The sequence below is a fragment of the Vanellus vanellus genome (genome assembly GCF_965231255.1).
Source record: "Vanellus vanellus genome assembly, chromosome: 4".
Taxonomy (NCBI): domain Eukaryota; kingdom Metazoa; phylum Chordata; class Aves; order Charadriiformes; family Charadriidae; genus Vanellus; species Vanellus vanellus.
This window is the reverse complement of record NC_138909.1, coordinates 55,688,917-55,707,175: the sequence shown is the minus strand read 5'-3', so window position 1 is coordinate 55,707,175 and position 18,259 is coordinate 55,688,917. Positions and strand designations below refer to the sequence as shown.

Below are 18,259 nucleotides of genomic sequence, written 5' to 3'. Positions count from 1 at the left end.
TTTTTTTAATTAAAGTAATTTTCTAGTCCTCACAGTTGAGAAAAAAAAGTCTTGAGAATGTCATCGAAGGCTCTCCAAAGGCTTAAAAAAACCACAGAGAAAAAAATTAAAAGAATCCAACTCATTGTATGGGTGGGGTTTTTTCTCTCTCTCTCTCCCCCCTGATTTTTTAAAGACAATCTTGAGATTTTAAAGGACTTTAGTTGACAATTTACTGCATGTAAGTTCTCAGGAGTGATGTGGATGGAGATAAAGAACAGATTTCTATAATTTTACAGACTAAAATGCAAGACACTGTTTCCCAGTAAACAGAAATGGACTCCTGTCAAAGAAAATCCCCAATTCTTTGTAAAACTGTTTACAAAAGAGTCTGGAAACTATCATCTTTTCAATCCATCTTCCTCAAAAATAATAGCTGAGGTCTGAAAAGATGAAGGAAACTAAGTACAGCAGTGTTCTATAACTCAAGTTTAACAATACTATATTATAAAAAAACCAAACGACAAGACTGACTGCATAAGCTATTCTGAGTTGCCATTATCTGTCGATTAATTTCAATTACATTTTCTTTTTCTTTTTCAAAAAGTATAGAAAAGAAGCAGTATCCAAAAATACCTGTTTACCTTTTAAAAAAAATCAGGAACAAATCATAGTTCAACAACATGACCTTTGAAAACGACTGGTGCTTCGGAATAGTAATAAAAAGAACGTACTAAAATGCATATGTTTTTTCCAAAGTATGGCAGCTTTTTATCTCCCAATGACAAAATCATCTGTCCAAATAGTATCCAAAAAATGCTTCACAGCTGAGTCGTGTCATCCCACGGTCTCGCACCAGCATAGAGGATGGCGGCACTGAAGAGCTCCTGCCTTCCCGGCCAAGAAGCTACACCTTTTCTGTGCATACGTTTCTTCAGTTTTCTCTTGCCACGTGAACAGCTAACAGCAGAGTGACTGCTAACGAGCAAGACTTTGCTCAGCCACCTCTGTGGCAGACGTCGCAAAGTCAGTTTTAACCTGTACGAGTACTTCTTATCCCTAATGATTTCACATCGGTCTTAACGCACCGGTCTTCAGTGGTGTCCAGGCCATCTGATGCGATATAGTTCACGTTGCCGGCCGATGCCGTTTCAGCAAAGTAAACGTTCAACTGCTACTTTATGCTCCTTTTTAATTACTATGGTTGGTTTGGGTTTTTTGGTTTTCGTTTCCTTTACCAGTGAAGTTGGAAATAAAAAGTTACAGCTAATAAAAAGGGGCACACGTAGTTACACAGCAATACAGTAGAGGGAATACAGGCAAATGAGCGCCAAGCTACCATTAACTTAACAGAATTAGAAAACCTCTTATGTTGTATCGCTTGATACCACCTTTCAGATGAGTCTTTTGCAGCCTAAGTCTTGGTCCATAATAGGTAAGGCCTTGATGGAAAGTGAGTGGTTTTGCTATATTTATGTTCCATTTTTCATCTCCCATTCCTGGAAAGGGGGGGAAGGGGCGGGGGGAGAAAAAGATACGGAAAATGTTAGAGAAATCGGGATATTTCACTGATGTCATCAGATCTGCTAAGCCAAAGGCAGCTGAGGTCAGTAACAGTTTTTCCATTAACTTTGCTGGATCCAGCCTTCTGCCCACAAATTAGTTAGGGAATGCTAACACGTATGTCCTGATGGCGCCTGGGCGCAGCTCCCACCCCTCCCCAGCTATACACGGCAACTATTCCTCTAGCGCAGTGCAGATAAGCCATGTTTGTTTTCTGCAAAGGGTACTGATGGAAAAAATTCACACACCACAGTGGGTCTAAAGCGCTCACGTGGAGCTGAATAAGAGAGAGGCTGATTTAGCATCTAGGGCTTTCTAACTTACTTGCAGGAGACAGCAGGAAGCGCTCAATAGTTCTCATAGCTGACACCAAGTGATTGCTCTACTGTTCAGTTTTTTATTACAAACCTCATGGCAGACATGCGTTTCTGTGGCTAAAAGGGGCAACTTACTGAGGTAGAGCAACTTACAGGCAGGGTAAGGAAAAGCAAGTTAGTTAACACGGCATTCGTTTCCCGGGTACGCAACCCAAGCTGAGCTATTGCTTGGCAGGTTAAATCACTTTGCTTTTCTGTGCCTCAGTTTCCCCACCTGTTGGCTGGGGACAATGACTCCTACCATCCACAGCAAAGCACGTAATCTATTATGCTTTCATCCACATACCTCAGAGCAAGGTATTGCCATTTCTTCTGCTACACAAGTCAAAATCATGAGATTCCTGTAGCCAAACACCCGGTTAAATCAAACTTGTCCCTCTTGACTTGAGAAGCAGAAGAGCTGAAGAGGGACGGGCTCAGCCTAGGACATCCGTACTGTACCTGCTCCCTGAATCCCACCCTTGCAGTGGTGGGGAAACAGTGAAGATACAAAAGAGTTGGCCTCTCGCTGAAGTAATCCCCAGCTGTTCCCAGACAGGCACTGGGGTCTACAGATTCCTCTCCCACCCATCCACTCTGCAGAGATACTCTGCAGGCAGCCTGCTAACTTGGCTCCCAACCTGAATTCCTGAATTTAACACTCATTCCACAACATTTAAGAACTCTGGCTGAAAACGGTTACTTATGCATGCACATATCTGTTTCTGCTGCTGAAAGCAGTAACAGCATTAGTTTGGCTAAACAGCTGTGTGACCATGACACCTTTTCAACCATTGTGAAGCAACAGTAAAGGTGACAGTTGGTGGCTGCTTTAGCGATATAAGCAAAAAAATCTTGGCTTTAGACAATAACTTAGTATTTTCTTAATCTTGTGGCTTGTTTATTTTCATCACTTAAACGGCGCTTTTATTAAAATACAATGTATTTTAAATATTCAGTCTTACACTTCAAATAATGGCAAACCTAAACTTAAAACACAGTATTGGGAAAAACTAAATTACTTGAAAAAGGCTATTAAATGTATCATCTTCTCCATGTATATGCTGCCAAAGCTCTAAAGGAAGTCGTTGGCGAAGAAACTGGGAGGAGAATTTTTCTAAGCGTTATAAAAGCCTTGAAAGCAGTAGCTTCTTTTGCAGGTGCAGAAGGAACGTTTTCTTTGTTTCCATTTCCCAGGCAGGTTCACACCAGTGAAAGAATGTTTAAGTCAACACTGAGAGCCTGACTGGGAGCTGGGACTCTGGGAGAGCGCCTTTTCTTTTCCAGTCCCTGAACATAAGGAAAACGTAAACTGCTGACATTCAGCAGTCCACCAGTTTTAAAAAGAGATCAGAAATAATCATTGCCATTTCCTTGCTGCACATAACAATTTGGTTTTAGAAATTAATTTGCAATGTGAGACATTTAGATAATTGTTTTTCTTGTACAGCAAGGATATTGGGAGTATTTTACTTCTCTGGGAATGCTAATGCAGAATATTGTTTTCCACGTTTTTAATACAGTCTCCATTTCCAGCCAAGTAGAGGTTAACAAAATTACAATAGAAATGCCTTCTGACTTCTTAAAAATATGCACTATTACTTTCTAAAAAAAAAAAAAACCAACAAATTAAAAGCATGTTACAACCAGAAAAGTTTAAAAATCCAAATACGCGTATGCATTTATGTGTACATGTGCAGTGTACGTCCTAAACAGTCAATCCCCAAATCACTGCTAGTTCTTAGATGTAACGCTAGATCTGTCCTCCTGCTTCTCTCTCTATTTCCCTCCCGTGTCAGTGCACCTGCGAGGAAAGAGATTTTGGTGGAGCAGCTTCCAAACCTGCTGTCTCCAGTGCCTTGCCCTGGCTCTGAGGCGCTGCGGTGCCCGGCAGCTCTGAGAGGGGAGGCTGCACGGTGCCGGCGGTGCACAGCATCCCCTGCCCTCGCAGAGCGCGGCGCAGCGCTGCGGGCTCACGGCGGTGACGGGGGGATGGGCGGCTGCAAGCACAAAGCCGGCCGGTGACAGACTCAGCATCCTTGGCGCAAGGGAAGAGCAAGAAGGGTGCAATTGGGTGCATTCAAATACATACTGGGGACAAAAAAAAAAATAAAAATAATAAAAAAAAAAATCTGCCATTTTGAACGCTTATGCAGCTGCTTCAGAACACTGGGAGGTGTGCCAGTTGCTGAAGATGCAAGCGCTAGCACGCACGTGAAACCTGTTCCACGCCCACACATTGCACTGACATTCCATGCGTGGAGAGCCAAGTAAGTTTTGCTCTGGGATACTCACGTGGGGACGCCCTTTCTTGAGCCACATCTACAAGGCCTGGGCTCACGCATCACTGCAAAAGGCCGAAAGAACTGAGAGCCAGATTCCACCCTCGCACATGTACATGTAACTCCCCCCCCGCGCGCGGGGTGCGCTGCAGATGCATACCTGATGGCAGCCTTTGGCTGCAGCTCCTTGCAAACGGGCTGAGCACAGCTTGGGTTGCACTATCTAATTCAGCAAAATTTCACTCTTAATATTCGGTGCATGAGGTTTTTAGGAAAAAGCTGTTAAAGCTGAATTGGATACTTCGAGTTGTTTTTTCCCAGGATGGGAAATATGCTTAGTAGCTCCACATCCTTTCTGATTAGCCTAATCCTATACCCAAGATTCCTCTACGAAAGAGCTTGACCGACCTATCGTGCCATCCAAAGCACAGCGATATCAAACAACACAGCGGGGATTTTCCTGTATGGAATATGCTGAGCATAAAAAAAATGTACTACAGCTGGAAGGTATTCTTTACACTAGAAATGTTTAGGTTTTTATAGTGCCCTGGTTTCTGCAGCTGTAGAAATGAAATGGCTGGCTTTAATGTGCCTGTCCAGCGTGTAGCACAAATCCACTCTCCCTTTCGTAAGGACTGTGCTCTGCTAGACCGCATCCCCTGACAAACGCTGTGCTAACATGCAAATCTAAGGCAAAGCGTGTATTTAGAGATGATATCTCTATGAGACAAATTAGGGTATAATTGGAATACACAGATAAGCCTTAGAGCATGTGAATCCTTCTTCAGGTTTGAAACAAAAGCAGCAAACTTCAAACAGAACTGAAACCTATTACGCTGAGTTTAATTATTCTTAGTTGACTTTAAATGAATCGGGCTAACTGGCAGAAAAAGCAGTTGATGTCCATGGAAAGGGTGGAGGAAATGGTGGTACAAGAAGGGTGAGAAAGCTCTCACATAAGGTACTGTGGGAGAAGTAATTCATGGACTGGGCAATGTAGAGAGGTTAAAGGGGCGGGGGGGAGGAAATGTAGAGATTAGGATGTGCCAGGAAACCAAATCATTTGTTGAGATGATTATTTTTCAGTATCTACTACGTTTAGGTGCCAGGCTCATGCTCACTCACTGTAAATGTACATAATCAATGAAGACAACATAACAAAAGTTACTTAAAAAAATCCCTATACAGAATACTTCATTGTTTTGGAAAAAAAAAAAAAAAAAAAAAAAAAAAGAAATGGGCTGCATGAAAGACAAATGTCTGTGATTATTATTGTTTATAATTACAATTAGCAGTGAACTACTTAATAAACAAAAGCTGGAGCCAATGCTATTACAGTCACCCTTGGTTATGTGCTGCCCACATGCTTATGCCCACATAGCAAATTTAGCCCAAAAGAATGGTCATAAAAATCTCATTTAAACTGAAGCACAAGAATTAGAAAACTCTAACAATACAAGAGGACCGCAAACTTCAGCCTGGTACTTGTGAGACTAAATTAAATGAATTCAATTTCTGCTTTAAACGTACATTAAGAGTAGATACTTGCACAACGCATTGTCAATTACTGTAATGTAGAACTATTCTTTTCTTGCACCAGCTGGCAAAGACCCAATCTTGTGTTGTTTCAGAACACTTATTATAACAGTGCTCTTTTAACCACTTCTCTGCTACACAGATTAGTGTAACTTTATGAATTTTAAATGGTCTGTCTATACCACAGACCACTTACCTTGCAACTTAAATCCATAAAGGAATAGAGAAAAACAGGGAATAAGACAGTAGAGTCAAATCTGTCCCCCAAACTACTTACCAATTCTTCTGCAAAAGGTTTCCCAAAGTCAGCAGTATTTATTTAGTAATATAAAAGATTTAGATATGGCACATTCTCTTCTTAAGGCTAAATTTCAGCCACAGAAGCAACAGGAACCAATCTTTCCCTTTCTCCTTCTCCGTCTGTTTCTCCACAAGCAAGTAAGATTTTTTTAAGAAAGTAAGAAAAAGGACAGAAAAAGAAAACTAGACATAAGTCTTCTCACCTTTGCTTTTCGAAGGACGTGGCCTCGACATGGCGAATTATTTGTTGAGGGAGGTCGCTTCAGAGCTGCTGCACTGTTCACAGGTATTGAGCATTCAGTATCACTGGTATCACAACTGGAGATTGGAGAGTTTTCCAAAGTTCGGTGCTTGAAAATTGGAGACTAATGAAGGGTGAAAAGCCTACATTGAGTTTCCTCCAAGAAGTCATATGGGCAATGTTTTCTATCTAGACTTAGAACTAAAGATTATTTTTTAAGAAACCATATTCATAATAATGATGGATAAATGAAAAAGAGGTTAGAGCAAAAGAAAACAAAATGAAGTGTGTGTTCTGTGATATAAATTAAAAATAATTTTCTGTGATTCAACAACATTGGGTGATCCAGAGGAATTGATACATCCCTCTCTGGTCCTTCCGATATCTCCTGACAGAGCATAAGCCAGGACCACCATACTCCATCATGAATGTGTAAGATGCAGCCCTTGTAAAGGGTGACAGTTACTGAGAGGGGACTGAGACGAGTGGGTCCCCATCACTGTACGATGACTCGGTGCATTTAAATCTCTGTTGCATGGAGCAACGTCTCCGTTCATGCACTTATTACTGAGGGCATGTCACTGAGGACAATGAGGTGTCAGGTTTTGCACATCATCCCAAGACATATTGCCTGTGATTCACGTGTCTGCCCGATCCCCATTGCTGTAGAAAGTACACCAGATGTAGGTGAAGAATGCAAATGTCACAGAAAGGCATTTAGTTCTGCTCGTATTTCCTGGGCTTAACAAACCTTTCAAAAACTCTCAGTTCCCACTCATTTTACCGGAGCCGAGAAGGCAGAGCACTCCCGGCCCATGGTACTGGGATTTGTGCATTTAAGGACTTTGCATACCTGTGGGCTTGATGTTCCTGACTTGGGCTCAATAGCCAAGCCCAGTGTGATGCCACCAGCCAAGGCTTTCTTAAGGCTCTCCTTCACCTCGGTCAGTTCTAGCTCCAGGTTCACACGCTCAGCTTCTTTCTGCTTACACTCCTCTTCCAACTTCTTTAACTTGTCTTCAAGAATCACTTGCGTTTTCCTGCCTGTCATCCACAGCAACGTTGTTATTTCAATGAGAAGCTTAAATTGATACTTAAAGAAATGATTTTCTTTTAAAAAAGGTAAGGAACAGGGTCTCTAAAAAATCGGTGACATCAGAAAAAAGTTATGTACTTTGCAAAAAAACACTTTTTCATGTAAAAAGTTTAGCAACAGAAACCAGATGCCTTCCCTTGGTTTCTAGTCTAGTTTCAAATGAGTATTTGTTTTGCTATTTTTCCATGCCATGAAAATATAATTAACCAGTCACAAGAAAATTATTCTCATGTTCTGCTCATCTGAAGTCCCCATCAGTGTCATTTCTTAGGTGTATATCCATACACACACAAATGTATATAAAGTAAGTATATATACCTGTACATATATATAATATAAATACATATATTATATGTTTTATATCTATATATAAAGCAGATATAGACATTACAGAGTATTTTTTAACATCAAAACCAAACCTCATGTAGTGGCATGTCACAGAATACAAAGCTATTTGGATAATTAAGCCTACTCAAGGCAGAAGCTGTGCTGAAGCACAAAAAAGCACGTCATACCAGCATTGACTTCAATGGCAGCACGTAGATCTTTTCTTTCTTTTCGGAGCTGGGCCAGCCTATTCCGGAGGGCTTCTTTCCTCTTTAGCAGTTCCTCCTCTTTGCTTTGTAATCTCTTTGCATCAGCCTCCACACGATTCTTGCCATATTTGTACTGCTCTGCATCTGTATGTATTAGATTGTAGTTATTTATCATTAAAATTAACAGTAAAACTCTAAACTATTCCCTGAGACTGAACATCAGAAGAAGCATGTCATGGTCTGAGAAACCAATTTGCCATCCCTCTTCCACTGGCTTTTTCTCAAGTTCCATGATTCCCGCTGAGTTCTGCAGCACAGATACAAAAATGCTACGGGTTAGTTTGTTCTCTACATTTATACGGGGAAGATAAGAAATACCAGTTACCTTACAGTACATTGGTTCTGAAAAATGGCCTTGCCTTTCTGTGTAGTTCAGAGGAAGGAAAGGAGGCTCCTCTTTAGCTCTGAACCCTTGATTTTTAATTGGAAGGGGTCAGAGGAAAAACTACCTCTTTGCCCTTATCCCTGGTTTCCAAGCCTACTTCAGATGCTTAAAGCACACACCATTTCTCACCTGACATAAAAGAACGCAAAGATATTCTCACTTTTTTGATACTTGAGAGCTTTCTTTTTTTTTAATTTTTTTTTTTTTAATTCCCCATATAAATGCTTTCATTTCATGGCTCACATCTACCTGTGCTCTAATTTATACTACAGCCCTTCCTATGCCTCTGCTCCAGTTGCAGACTCAAAGAAAATAGGTCAGCTAACAGATCACTTTGTCTGTCTGCATATCTGAAGGCAAAGTCAACCAAACTGTTCCTGACAAATAGTTGTCAAACCAGTTTTAGTCAGTCTTTAGTAACAGCGATGCCTTTACTCCCACAACTATCTTTTCCAGTACCAATTGACCTGCATGGTTTGAAAGATACATACGTTTTCCCTGAAGTCTAACGCAAATTTGTCTTGTTGCCATTAAATCCATGACTTCTTAAAATTTTATCGTGGGATTAAAAAAACACATTCTTCTCTAGCAGAAGTCATATTTTTTAATCCATATTTTAAAAATATGATGATAGTTCTTCTTTGTCTTTTCCTCTTTAAGCAAAGCAATCCCCACTAGGGATTTCCTAGAGGCAACTCCCCTGCCCAGAAGAACCCTTTCTGAATGTGCCGCTCACCAAATGAAACCGCCTCTCTCTGAGGAAGCTTTTGAGCTGTGTGGTTGTCTTCATCATTTTGTTATACCTTTTCTTTTTCATTAGTGATAAGCGCTTCCACTTTTGACCAGTATAGTGTTCTCACGTCTTTTTCAGTTCCTCATATGCCTCTTCCAACAGGAATACAGAGTTACTCTCTGCCCCGTTGTTTTTGTTTTTGTTTTTGTTTTTTTCCTGATGCCCTCATGACTTCGCAGCCATGGGTCCACATTTCATATTTATCGTTCTCCATATGACAACCCCTCATCTCGTGGCATGGCTGAAGTACTAATGAGTCACCAATGCACACAATATCTCCTATTCAAAGCCTTGGTGGGCATCTCCTGCTCAGCCTCTCAGCCCCAGAAGAAACACAGTGGTTCTTTATCTTGTTTGCTAAGAAGACCGCTATTTTGGGTATCCTCATGACTCCATTCGCAAGTGAGGTAGCAGTGAGGAGACATACTTACTGGACGGAGTGCGCTTCACACATGACACCGATTCAGATTTCTTTGGCTGGCTATTTAAAGTTCTCCCTTTTCCAGTGATCCCATTAGCAGTTGCAGGAGGCTTCTTGCCTTTAAACTGTTTGAAAACAAAAGTACAAATGGGTTCCAGCTAGTCCTGTGCCACTGGCATTACAGTCACCCTTTCATCAAGGGCAAAGCTTGACAAAAAGCCCCCTGATCGGGGAGCCTTAATAGACTGCATTGATTGCGCTGGAGACGGCGCTTCCTCCAGAGGTGTCGTCTCTGACAGCTGCCGGCTCAGCGGGAGCCACACCAGCAAACCCAGGATAACAAGGGGATGAACTTCCCATCTCTGCTGCCATCACGGTCTCCAAGTTATTTAAAACTATATTAAGAAAGCCATTGCGAGGCAGAGAAGTTGTACCTTTGAATAATTTTATACAGTAGAGTTTCTTGAAACACAGGTTTGTCAGGGTTAACTTCATACAGAAAATCCCAGCAGGGTTTGCCACACAAAGATTCAACACTGTTTCTTATTTACTATATGACCTTGCCATCCTTGTGGTGCATGGATATTGATTTTTTTTTCAAAACAATATAATTATTACACATTTTTAAAGGGTAGGAGTTAGCATCTCGATTTCCTCTTATACAACTTCTAGCTACTAATTAAAAGCTTTTCTTACAATGGCCAGACAAGCTCACAAGATTACCAGAAACAGCACATTTCGTGTCCAAGGGGTTTCCATTTGAAGGGCTCCCCTGCCCTGCCCTGAACCCTGGGGAGCGCAACAGTGTCCTTGACTAAGCACAGAGTTTCCATGGGGGTGCCTTAGCCCGGCACAGGGCACACACGTGCCATGCGCTGGTCACCCGCCTCCAAAAGCTTTTGAGGACCGAACTGGATGTGCAACGAGGTCTGCTGTTGCAGCCTAGGATCAGGGCAACTTATCTCCGGTCTGCCTCCGATTCTGCAACATCACTGAATCCTAATATTCTGATATGAAGTTTTTATAGGCATTAAGGGAGTTAACACGGACTATGACAGGTACCTTATTCAATGGAACGCCTTATCTAACTGTTCCATTTCAGATTAGACTGAAAACCACTCATCTTTGTGATACATTCACAGGCTTATGCCAATGACCAGCTTTTGGAGACTGGCTACGGGCTTTAGAGAAGGTCCCTGGTGTGGCTGTGAGAGAGGTTTGCCACCCCAGCTGGGGTCTGCCTGTCTGCTACTGAGGCTGAGCACACAGGATTTCATTTCTTTTTAGCTTCACTTTCATTTCAGCTGAGGTCCAGAAGCCTGAGGCCATAAACACAGGCTTAGGTTTTTTTCAGGGGAAGAAAATAACAGGTGGTAATTTAAATACGGTATATACACACTATATACAATATAATTTATAATAGATAGAATATGTTATGATATATATTCACAATTTATGTAACTGTAGTATATGCAACATACAGATTAGTAAAATTCTAGAGAGGCAAATTTGCTGTCACAGCCAGGTCATACTTCACTTTTCTTTTTTTTTTTTTTTGAAGTCATCACTGCCTAAGGAGAGAGAAGGCAGCTAGATATGCATTCAGGCTAAGTTTGGAAGGCCACATCTGGTTTTTTTTGTTATTACCCATAATCTGTAAATCATCAAGAACTTGTGGGAAAAGCCCTTCCCAGACACCCATACTTCCACACCAGAATTTACAACTTAGCAAACCCGTTTCATTTGCAGTGGGCTCACGACTAAACTCCAAGCACTTCAGTGCTAAGACTAAAGGACTGAAATAGCCCAAAGCCCTGAAGATAACAACCAGATAAACAGAACAGTCAAAAATAAAAAAGTTTTGTTAAGTATTAAATAGTACAGTACCTGCGAGCCAGATCCCCTCCCCACAGCAGAGGTATTAGTGACAGACTGAGCAGAAGACAGATTGGATGAGACAGGGTATTTGTAATGGTTAGAGGAGAGTTTGTCAGTAGATAACCTATTGGGTTTTCTGTCAGCTGGCGGATAGCGCGCAAAGATTTTTGGAGACGGCAAGTTATCGTACAGGCCTGCGTTATCATAAAGCATTTCTTCTCCAATGTTCCTGCTACGAGAAGAAGGAAAGCCATCTTCTGGTTCCCACTGCAACACATACACTTCGGCAGTTAGTAAACAATACACCATGCAGCACCTCCTAAGTGAAATTAAAACATTAGTAATTTTTTTGACCCTAGCAAGCCCTCGGTGTTTAGCAAGCGTATGCTTATTGCTTATGTTTGAATCAAACTATGTAGAAAGGGGAGGGGAGAACACAGTGTCGAAAGGAAGCATTGCATCACGGGGCTCATGGCCTCAGTCCGTTTTCCAGAGTACGAGGCAAAGCGGCGCTATGCTGTCACCCTTGCTGTGTCACAGACCGCCCCTTCCGTTGTTAGCTCGGGCGCTGAGGGGGCACAGGCAGGCTGTGTTAAGCGGGAGATACTCGCAGGCTACACAGACGAATCAGTGGGATTACATCTGGTACACGAGTTGTTAAAAGTAATATAGCCTAACAGTTAGCGGAAGCCAAGAGGGTTTTTCTCCCTTTTTTTTTTTTTTTTCGTTTTTATTTCTTCAGGCTTTCCAGTGAATACCAGCTGCTGGTACGCTAGTATTACATTTGATTTGCTGGAGAATTATTATTCTGATCTAACCAGCTAAAATAGCCACAGGCCATTCCTTTTTATTTTTTTTTTCTTTTCAGAAAAATGGAAAGCTCAACAACAATACTGCAGTGATTCATTCCATTAATCTTAAAAGAAACCAACCTGGTTGCCAAATATCCTTCCTTAATCCAGCCTGGCTGTGGCAGTACACTACTCATACAAAGGCATGAGCGCATCCAAGACCTACGCATACAGACTACTCACCACACATGTGGCCGTGTGTTGTTCCCAAGAGGGGCTTTCTACCATATTTCTGACATTACTAAGACACGATGGAGGCCTGAACTTGCAGTCCACTTCAGCCTTAGTGGGGGCCTTTCTGAAGCAGCCCAAATTAAGAGCTGACATGAGCTGTAGTTCCCCTGTAAATCTTCTTGAGGACCACATACATGTGCCAAACCCTATTACACATCTGCCTACAACCAGCTCTGCAAATTGTAAAGATGGCAATGAACACTGCGGTTCTCTTTTGCGATAAGCAGTACCTGCTGTCGTGAGGAATGCAGCCCCAGGGACTGAGAAGTGTTTGGGTTTTGGTTTTTTATCAACAGACACCAAAAAGTGCCTGGCGTACCCGAGACCTTAATTTTGCCAGGTCCGGTGTGATCTCAAAAAATACCCCCTCAAGTGAGTATTATATTCAAGGACTTGGCAACCAATCGTCAACAGGCAACTGTTTGCTAAATGCACGTTGGCTCACGTGCAGGTTAATGTAAACAATATGTCCCACACCCCTAATACTCTGTAGGTGCGAGAGAAGTTTGCAGCCTCCAATCAAAAAAATAGGAGTTCATTTGGAAACTACCCAGTGGGGCTTTTTAGATAATATAATTTTCAGATGTCCATGCATTTAACACATGCAAACCATTTGTTCTGTGCAAATTCAATTCTTACCGATCCATTTATGCAGGGAACATCATCGTAATGAAGTGCCATTCCACTCGGACAGGCGTAGCCATTGGCAGTGCTTCCCCGATACGGATTTGTAGATATAACTCGCCTGTTCATAAAACTGAATAAAGCAAAAAAAAAAAAAATTAATAAAAAACAGCACTTGAACTTAAGTCTAAATGATGATTCAGTGGTATGTTCCCTGTATCTGATTATGCAGCCTGGAAGCACATACCTTCTCACTTCATGCAGGAAAGCTGGGGACAGTCTTCTTTCTTTTGCTACTCATGTGCTGCTGCTAGCAGCCAATATTACAACATATGTTCCTGCGCTCCATTCTTACAGTGGGGATATGACTGCGGGAAAGCCAGGAGGGCAACAGCTGTAACTGCTCAGTGACATGTTTACATGGGAACCTGCTGATCTGTGTTATAAACCAGCTTGCCAGTGTCCCATAAAAGTTCCCTTGTTGTCTGCATCAGGCAGAAGCAGGTGTTTCTGGGTGCATGCATGCTCGGGAGGGGGGATGCGAACTTAGGGACTGGGAGAAACTAGAATCACATCCAGGAAAAATTTGAAAAAAAAAAAAAAAGAAAGTGGAACTGATGCAATCTAAGTTAACATTTCTATAAAAATTTGCTGAATATGTTTTTTCCTCAAAATCGTTTCCATTTCAGAAGCTTTGGCTGGGTACAGTGTGCAGAATGGCAGTCTGCTTCCCAAGGCTGGCTGGGTAACTGTGCATGCTAAGTCTCTGTATGTTCATTCTCACTCTATTTCACACGATGGATCTGAGCCCTCTGGACACTTCAAAAGGGAGAGAGATAGATGTATATGTGTATGTGTATGTATATGTGTATGTACGTTTGTTTGTTTCCCCCCCTCTCCCCAAAATCAACATTGCCGCTTGTTTTACTGGAATTCTGCAGAACAGGTGCAGGATATCAGGGACCACAACAGGCTTTGTGTTGGGAGCAGAGATCTAACGGTGTGGAAAATGGCAGAATCGGGCCCAATAGCAGTAACAACCCCAAGGGTAAGTTTTCCTTTGGAGCAACTGCTGAAATTGAAGGAGGTATAGAGTGAGATCCCTATTGCTTCAGGTGTACGTGAATGGGAAAACAAAGCTTTCAATCCCAAACAATGGAACTATTCAGACTCTCTGCTGACATTCATAAAATATGATAAAGCCCTACTAAAGCAGAGAGGGTCTTCTGTAGCGCTGGCTGGAGCTCAAGAATGCTGTGGTTTCCAACAGTTGCTTTCTTTTAGCGTTGGAATAACATGGAGTCCACTGAATTTCTCATTCAGAGGGAGACAGACCTCATCCAACTGTGGCTCACCTGAGCCGCGGGAGACCCGGGCTCACAGGAGGAACGAACCTGCCCAGTTCGGTGTGAACCTTTCAGGGCAGGGCGGGGGTGGAATAATCATGAGACAGAAGCTGCTCTTACTTCAAACAAACAAACAGCAAAAAGCCCTAGATAAATTCCATGATAAAAATGTTTTTAACTTTATCGTATCTCATACTTTATTAGACGTTATTAAAGGGCTGCATTTGTTTACTGTTCCTCTTAATGAAGAACATTACTCAAGTGTTTCTGGTTAGTCTGAAGAACTGCGTTTGGAGTCGTTATTGTATTTCTTTCTATTTAACTAGCTTCAATGAGAGTGATGCATAATAACCATGTCTGAAAACTGGGATATTCATTAATGACATCCGATGCACCTGTAGTAACTATTTCCACCACCAAAGGAAGCTAAGATTTATCTAAGTATCTTTCATACGCAATATTTCACTAAGCCTCGTTAATCCTGTTTACAGATGAATCCGTGTAAGTTAATTGTATTCTGAAAGTGCTAGATGGGAAACGAAACAGAGCAAACCTGCTCGGAAGCGTTTTTTCTTCAGCCTTGCCTAGATACCCAATGATTTAGATGAAGAAAATCGATGGGACTCTTAATGAAGAGTCAATCATTTTGCAAAGCATCAGTCTCAGGAAGCAAATAACCAATAATCCTGAAGTGACTGTGCAATAGTCAAAGCTTTAATAACTGCAGTTAATTTGGAATACTAATATTTGGGGCAACAGTAGTATTTTATTAACACTTAAATATCGTAATTTCTCCTCATTTTCTAGGAGTAGTTGAAAATCAGCAGACAGTCTAGTTGCTTATCAACAAGCTCTTACAGTCTTTTAAAGACACCAGTGAATTTTAACTAATCCTTAATAGGGGAATTCTGCTATTTTGCAAGTTGTTTGACATTCCTTGCTAACATGTGGTCCAGTTGCATATGTTTTTTCACTTGGCTCCAATTAATATCACATTTGTTCAGAAAAGGAAAGCCAAGCAGTGTTCAGGGGCAAAAGGGTTCCATTCTATTTCTTTCTTAAATGTGGTTATTGCTAGATGCTGACTGAAGCGAAAATACGTATCAACACAGGATAAACTTTTTGAGCTCTATTAACTTCAAAACAAATATTAACATAAGTTGTAAGCTAAGTGCATTTTGATACTACCAAATGACGTGGTTTTCACAAAACTGGGCTTGTGGTAACACTGAGTCACTTTGATTTCTATGAGAAGTCATTCAAACTAGATCCTGAATGAAGCTGCCCATTTTCCCTTGTTAAAGCCCTCTTTAACACCTCGCTAATGGTAGGACAGTCTTCTTTTGGAAAACTCTGACGGTTTTGCCCTTTTTTCTTAGCATTTTCAGTCTGTTTAAAGGTACGATGGGCAGATGGGGTGTGTTTCTCTAATGTATTAAGTCACATGAAGTCCAAAATTGTGTGGGGGGTCTCATTTTGCAGCAAGATGGGGCATGACGCTTTTGCCAGCTGTCTTCTCAGGCCACCTGCTTTCTAACCCTGGGAAACCATGGGGTATGGCTGCAGCAGGACATCCCACCTGGTCCAACTATTCCTTCACTCTGTTTCTAAACAACCTCATCCAGCCAAGGAAAAATGACAGTCTCTTCCCACCAAAGACTGCTTTAATGCCAAATCTGATTTGAACATGTAAATCACTATATATGCTAAGCATGCATTGCTTTTCTTAGCACAAGATCAGTAATGGAGAATTCACCGCACTTATTTGCAATTCAAACAGAGCTTCCATGCTGCACCCTAGACACTTTCCCAATTTCCACCTCCTAAATTAAAACCCAGAAATTAATTGGACTGGTGTGAGCTTGATTAAGTTTTTAATTAATCATAAAGAACTTGAGAAGGAAACACTAAGAATGTGATTATCCAAGACTTAAATTCGCTATACATTTTTAGTGTACAGCATATACTGGCCAATATATGCTGTACCTATTGGCTATATGTACATCAAGTACAGCCAATAGATAAACGTGAACTACACAGCTGAGTATTTCAGGATATTTCCTCTTCCAGAGACAGTTCCAAGTCTTCAGGCAAAATAAAAGATTAAAATATAGCATTTGATAAGGAGACGTACTGAAAAAAATGAGGAAAGATTTGAGTAAAGTTGGATGGTGTCTGCATCTTTTACGGAACTTAGCAGGATGCCAACACGATAATCATAAACACATCTAACATGCTGCAATGCTAAAACACTTCAGGAGTTCAATATCTGGCAAAGGGGGAGGTGGATTTTGATAAGCTGTCTTGGCACCGGACAACATATGGCTATAAATTCCCAGAGTACCGGAAACACCCGGGTAGCTGAATGCCTCTCACCAGAAAGTCTGTTTGGCAGCCTGGATGACGCTTGCCGTCATTTCCACGTCAATGTAGTCGTAGTGCAGAGCTCCAGGGTCTGTCGAAGACCCCGTTTCCGCCAGCAAAATTCCTATCCATCTGCCCATGTCTTCAGAGGAGGATGCCTGCAAGGAGAGGGCAAGAGTGTATGACAGGTCTTTAGTCTGCCATTGAGCTGAGCATTATTTCAAAAAGGCGCATTCTTCTTGGCTGATAAATTGCTACCGCATTGTATGAGAGGCTCTGGTTCCTCTCCGCTGAACTCCTAAAACCCCCAGGATTTCTTATTAAGTCTGCTTTGCTAGAAGGAGTGCACTCTAAGTAAGCTATGTGCTCATCGGTTATGATGTAACACAACGTGGGCAAACTCCAAAAAAGAAGAAAAAATAATCATTTAAGGCTAGTGGACTTAAATTCAAGTCATGCTTATTTTAGGACTCAGAAAATTGAAAGCTATAACATAACTATTTTCCTTCGCTAGGCTGGGGGATTTTAGTTAGCACGACTCCTGAGCAGAAAACGTCAGTGCTAAGTAGAAACGACAGGGGGTGGGAAATGAAATAGTAGAAGAGATTTTAACGTTGTTTTTTGAAAAATTCCAATACATTTGTCTAGATGATGGCATTCATTTTCCTAATGGCACAAGTACAAACATGAATATTATTAAAATAATTTTTAATTTTTCATATTTTGCTTCAAGTCACCAATTGCAAAGTTAAAAAAGGGGAAAAGGAAACTGTGCCGTTTCTAAATTTCTTCTTCTTTTTAAATATTTCATTGCCTCTCACAGTTCCTTGAGCTTCTTTCTAGTTTTTCAACTTCTCTGAACTGCTCACATACAACAGCCCTGGTTGCAAGGACAGGAGACTATAATGACCTGCAGTAGGATAACCAAAGTGGTCAAAGTGTCCATCCTGCCACTGAAAGCAAAAGGTTGCCTTCTCCCTATTATTATACTTATATTTGGCTTTAAATTATACTTGGCTTTAAGTATCTTCTCATTTCAGCTTTCAAAATATGATTAATAACACCCCCCCCCAGAAAATCCTGACCCACCTCACACAGATGAAAGTATGACCTTCGTAGTGTGAGAAGTGTGCCACTGTGTCCACATGTGGTGTGTCAAGAGACTCACCAGGATGCTGGCAGGCTTTATTTTCTTACTGTAGAATTACCTCAATATGGACACAGACTGAGCAAAAGTGGTTCGCGTAAGTAGCAGACAAATGAGAATTAAGAGATCTAGAGTTCCCATCAACAGCGATCCATTATTTAATTATTGCTAAGTTATTTACCCGAAGCAATTATATCCCCGATGTAAAAGTGTGCATAGAGAAGGAGCAGGGATATTTTAGTAGCAGGTCAAGGGAAGGTCAGTGTA

At 41.4% G+C, this 18,259-nt stretch overlaps 1 protein-coding gene across 2 annotated transcripts in view; it reads right to left on the bottom strand.

Moving 5' to 3' along the window:
* Positions 1 to 1,183: 1,183 nt before the first annotated feature.
* The window catches only part of AFAP1 (actin filament associated protein 1), a gene marked incomplete at its 5' end in the record, with an annotated part of 64,431 nt that continues 47,355 nt past the window's right edge, over positions 1,184 to 18,259 (bottom strand). Inside the window, 8 exons of one of the 2 annotated variants that reach the window (XM_082482058.1) lie at positions 1,184 to 1,478; positions 6,220 to 6,381; positions 7,111 to 7,301; positions 7,869 to 8,033; positions 9,559 to 9,673; positions 11,436 to 11,693; positions 13,151 to 13,268; positions 16,858 to 17,003. In XM_082482058.1, the coding sequence (XP_082338184.1) occupies positions 1,452 to 1,478; positions 6,220 to 6,381; positions 7,111 to 7,301; positions 7,869 to 8,033; positions 9,559 to 9,673; positions 11,436 to 11,693; positions 13,151 to 13,268; positions 16,858 to 17,003 (1,182 nt within the window). In that variant the 3' untranslated portion in view covers positions 1,184 to 1,451. The remainder of the gene's footprint in view (positions 1,479 to 6,219; positions 6,382 to 7,110; positions 7,302 to 7,868; positions 8,034 to 9,558; positions 9,674 to 11,435; positions 11,694 to 13,150; positions 13,269 to 16,857; positions 17,004 to 18,259) is intronic. The other variant, XM_082482059.1, reaches the window with a different exon arrangement.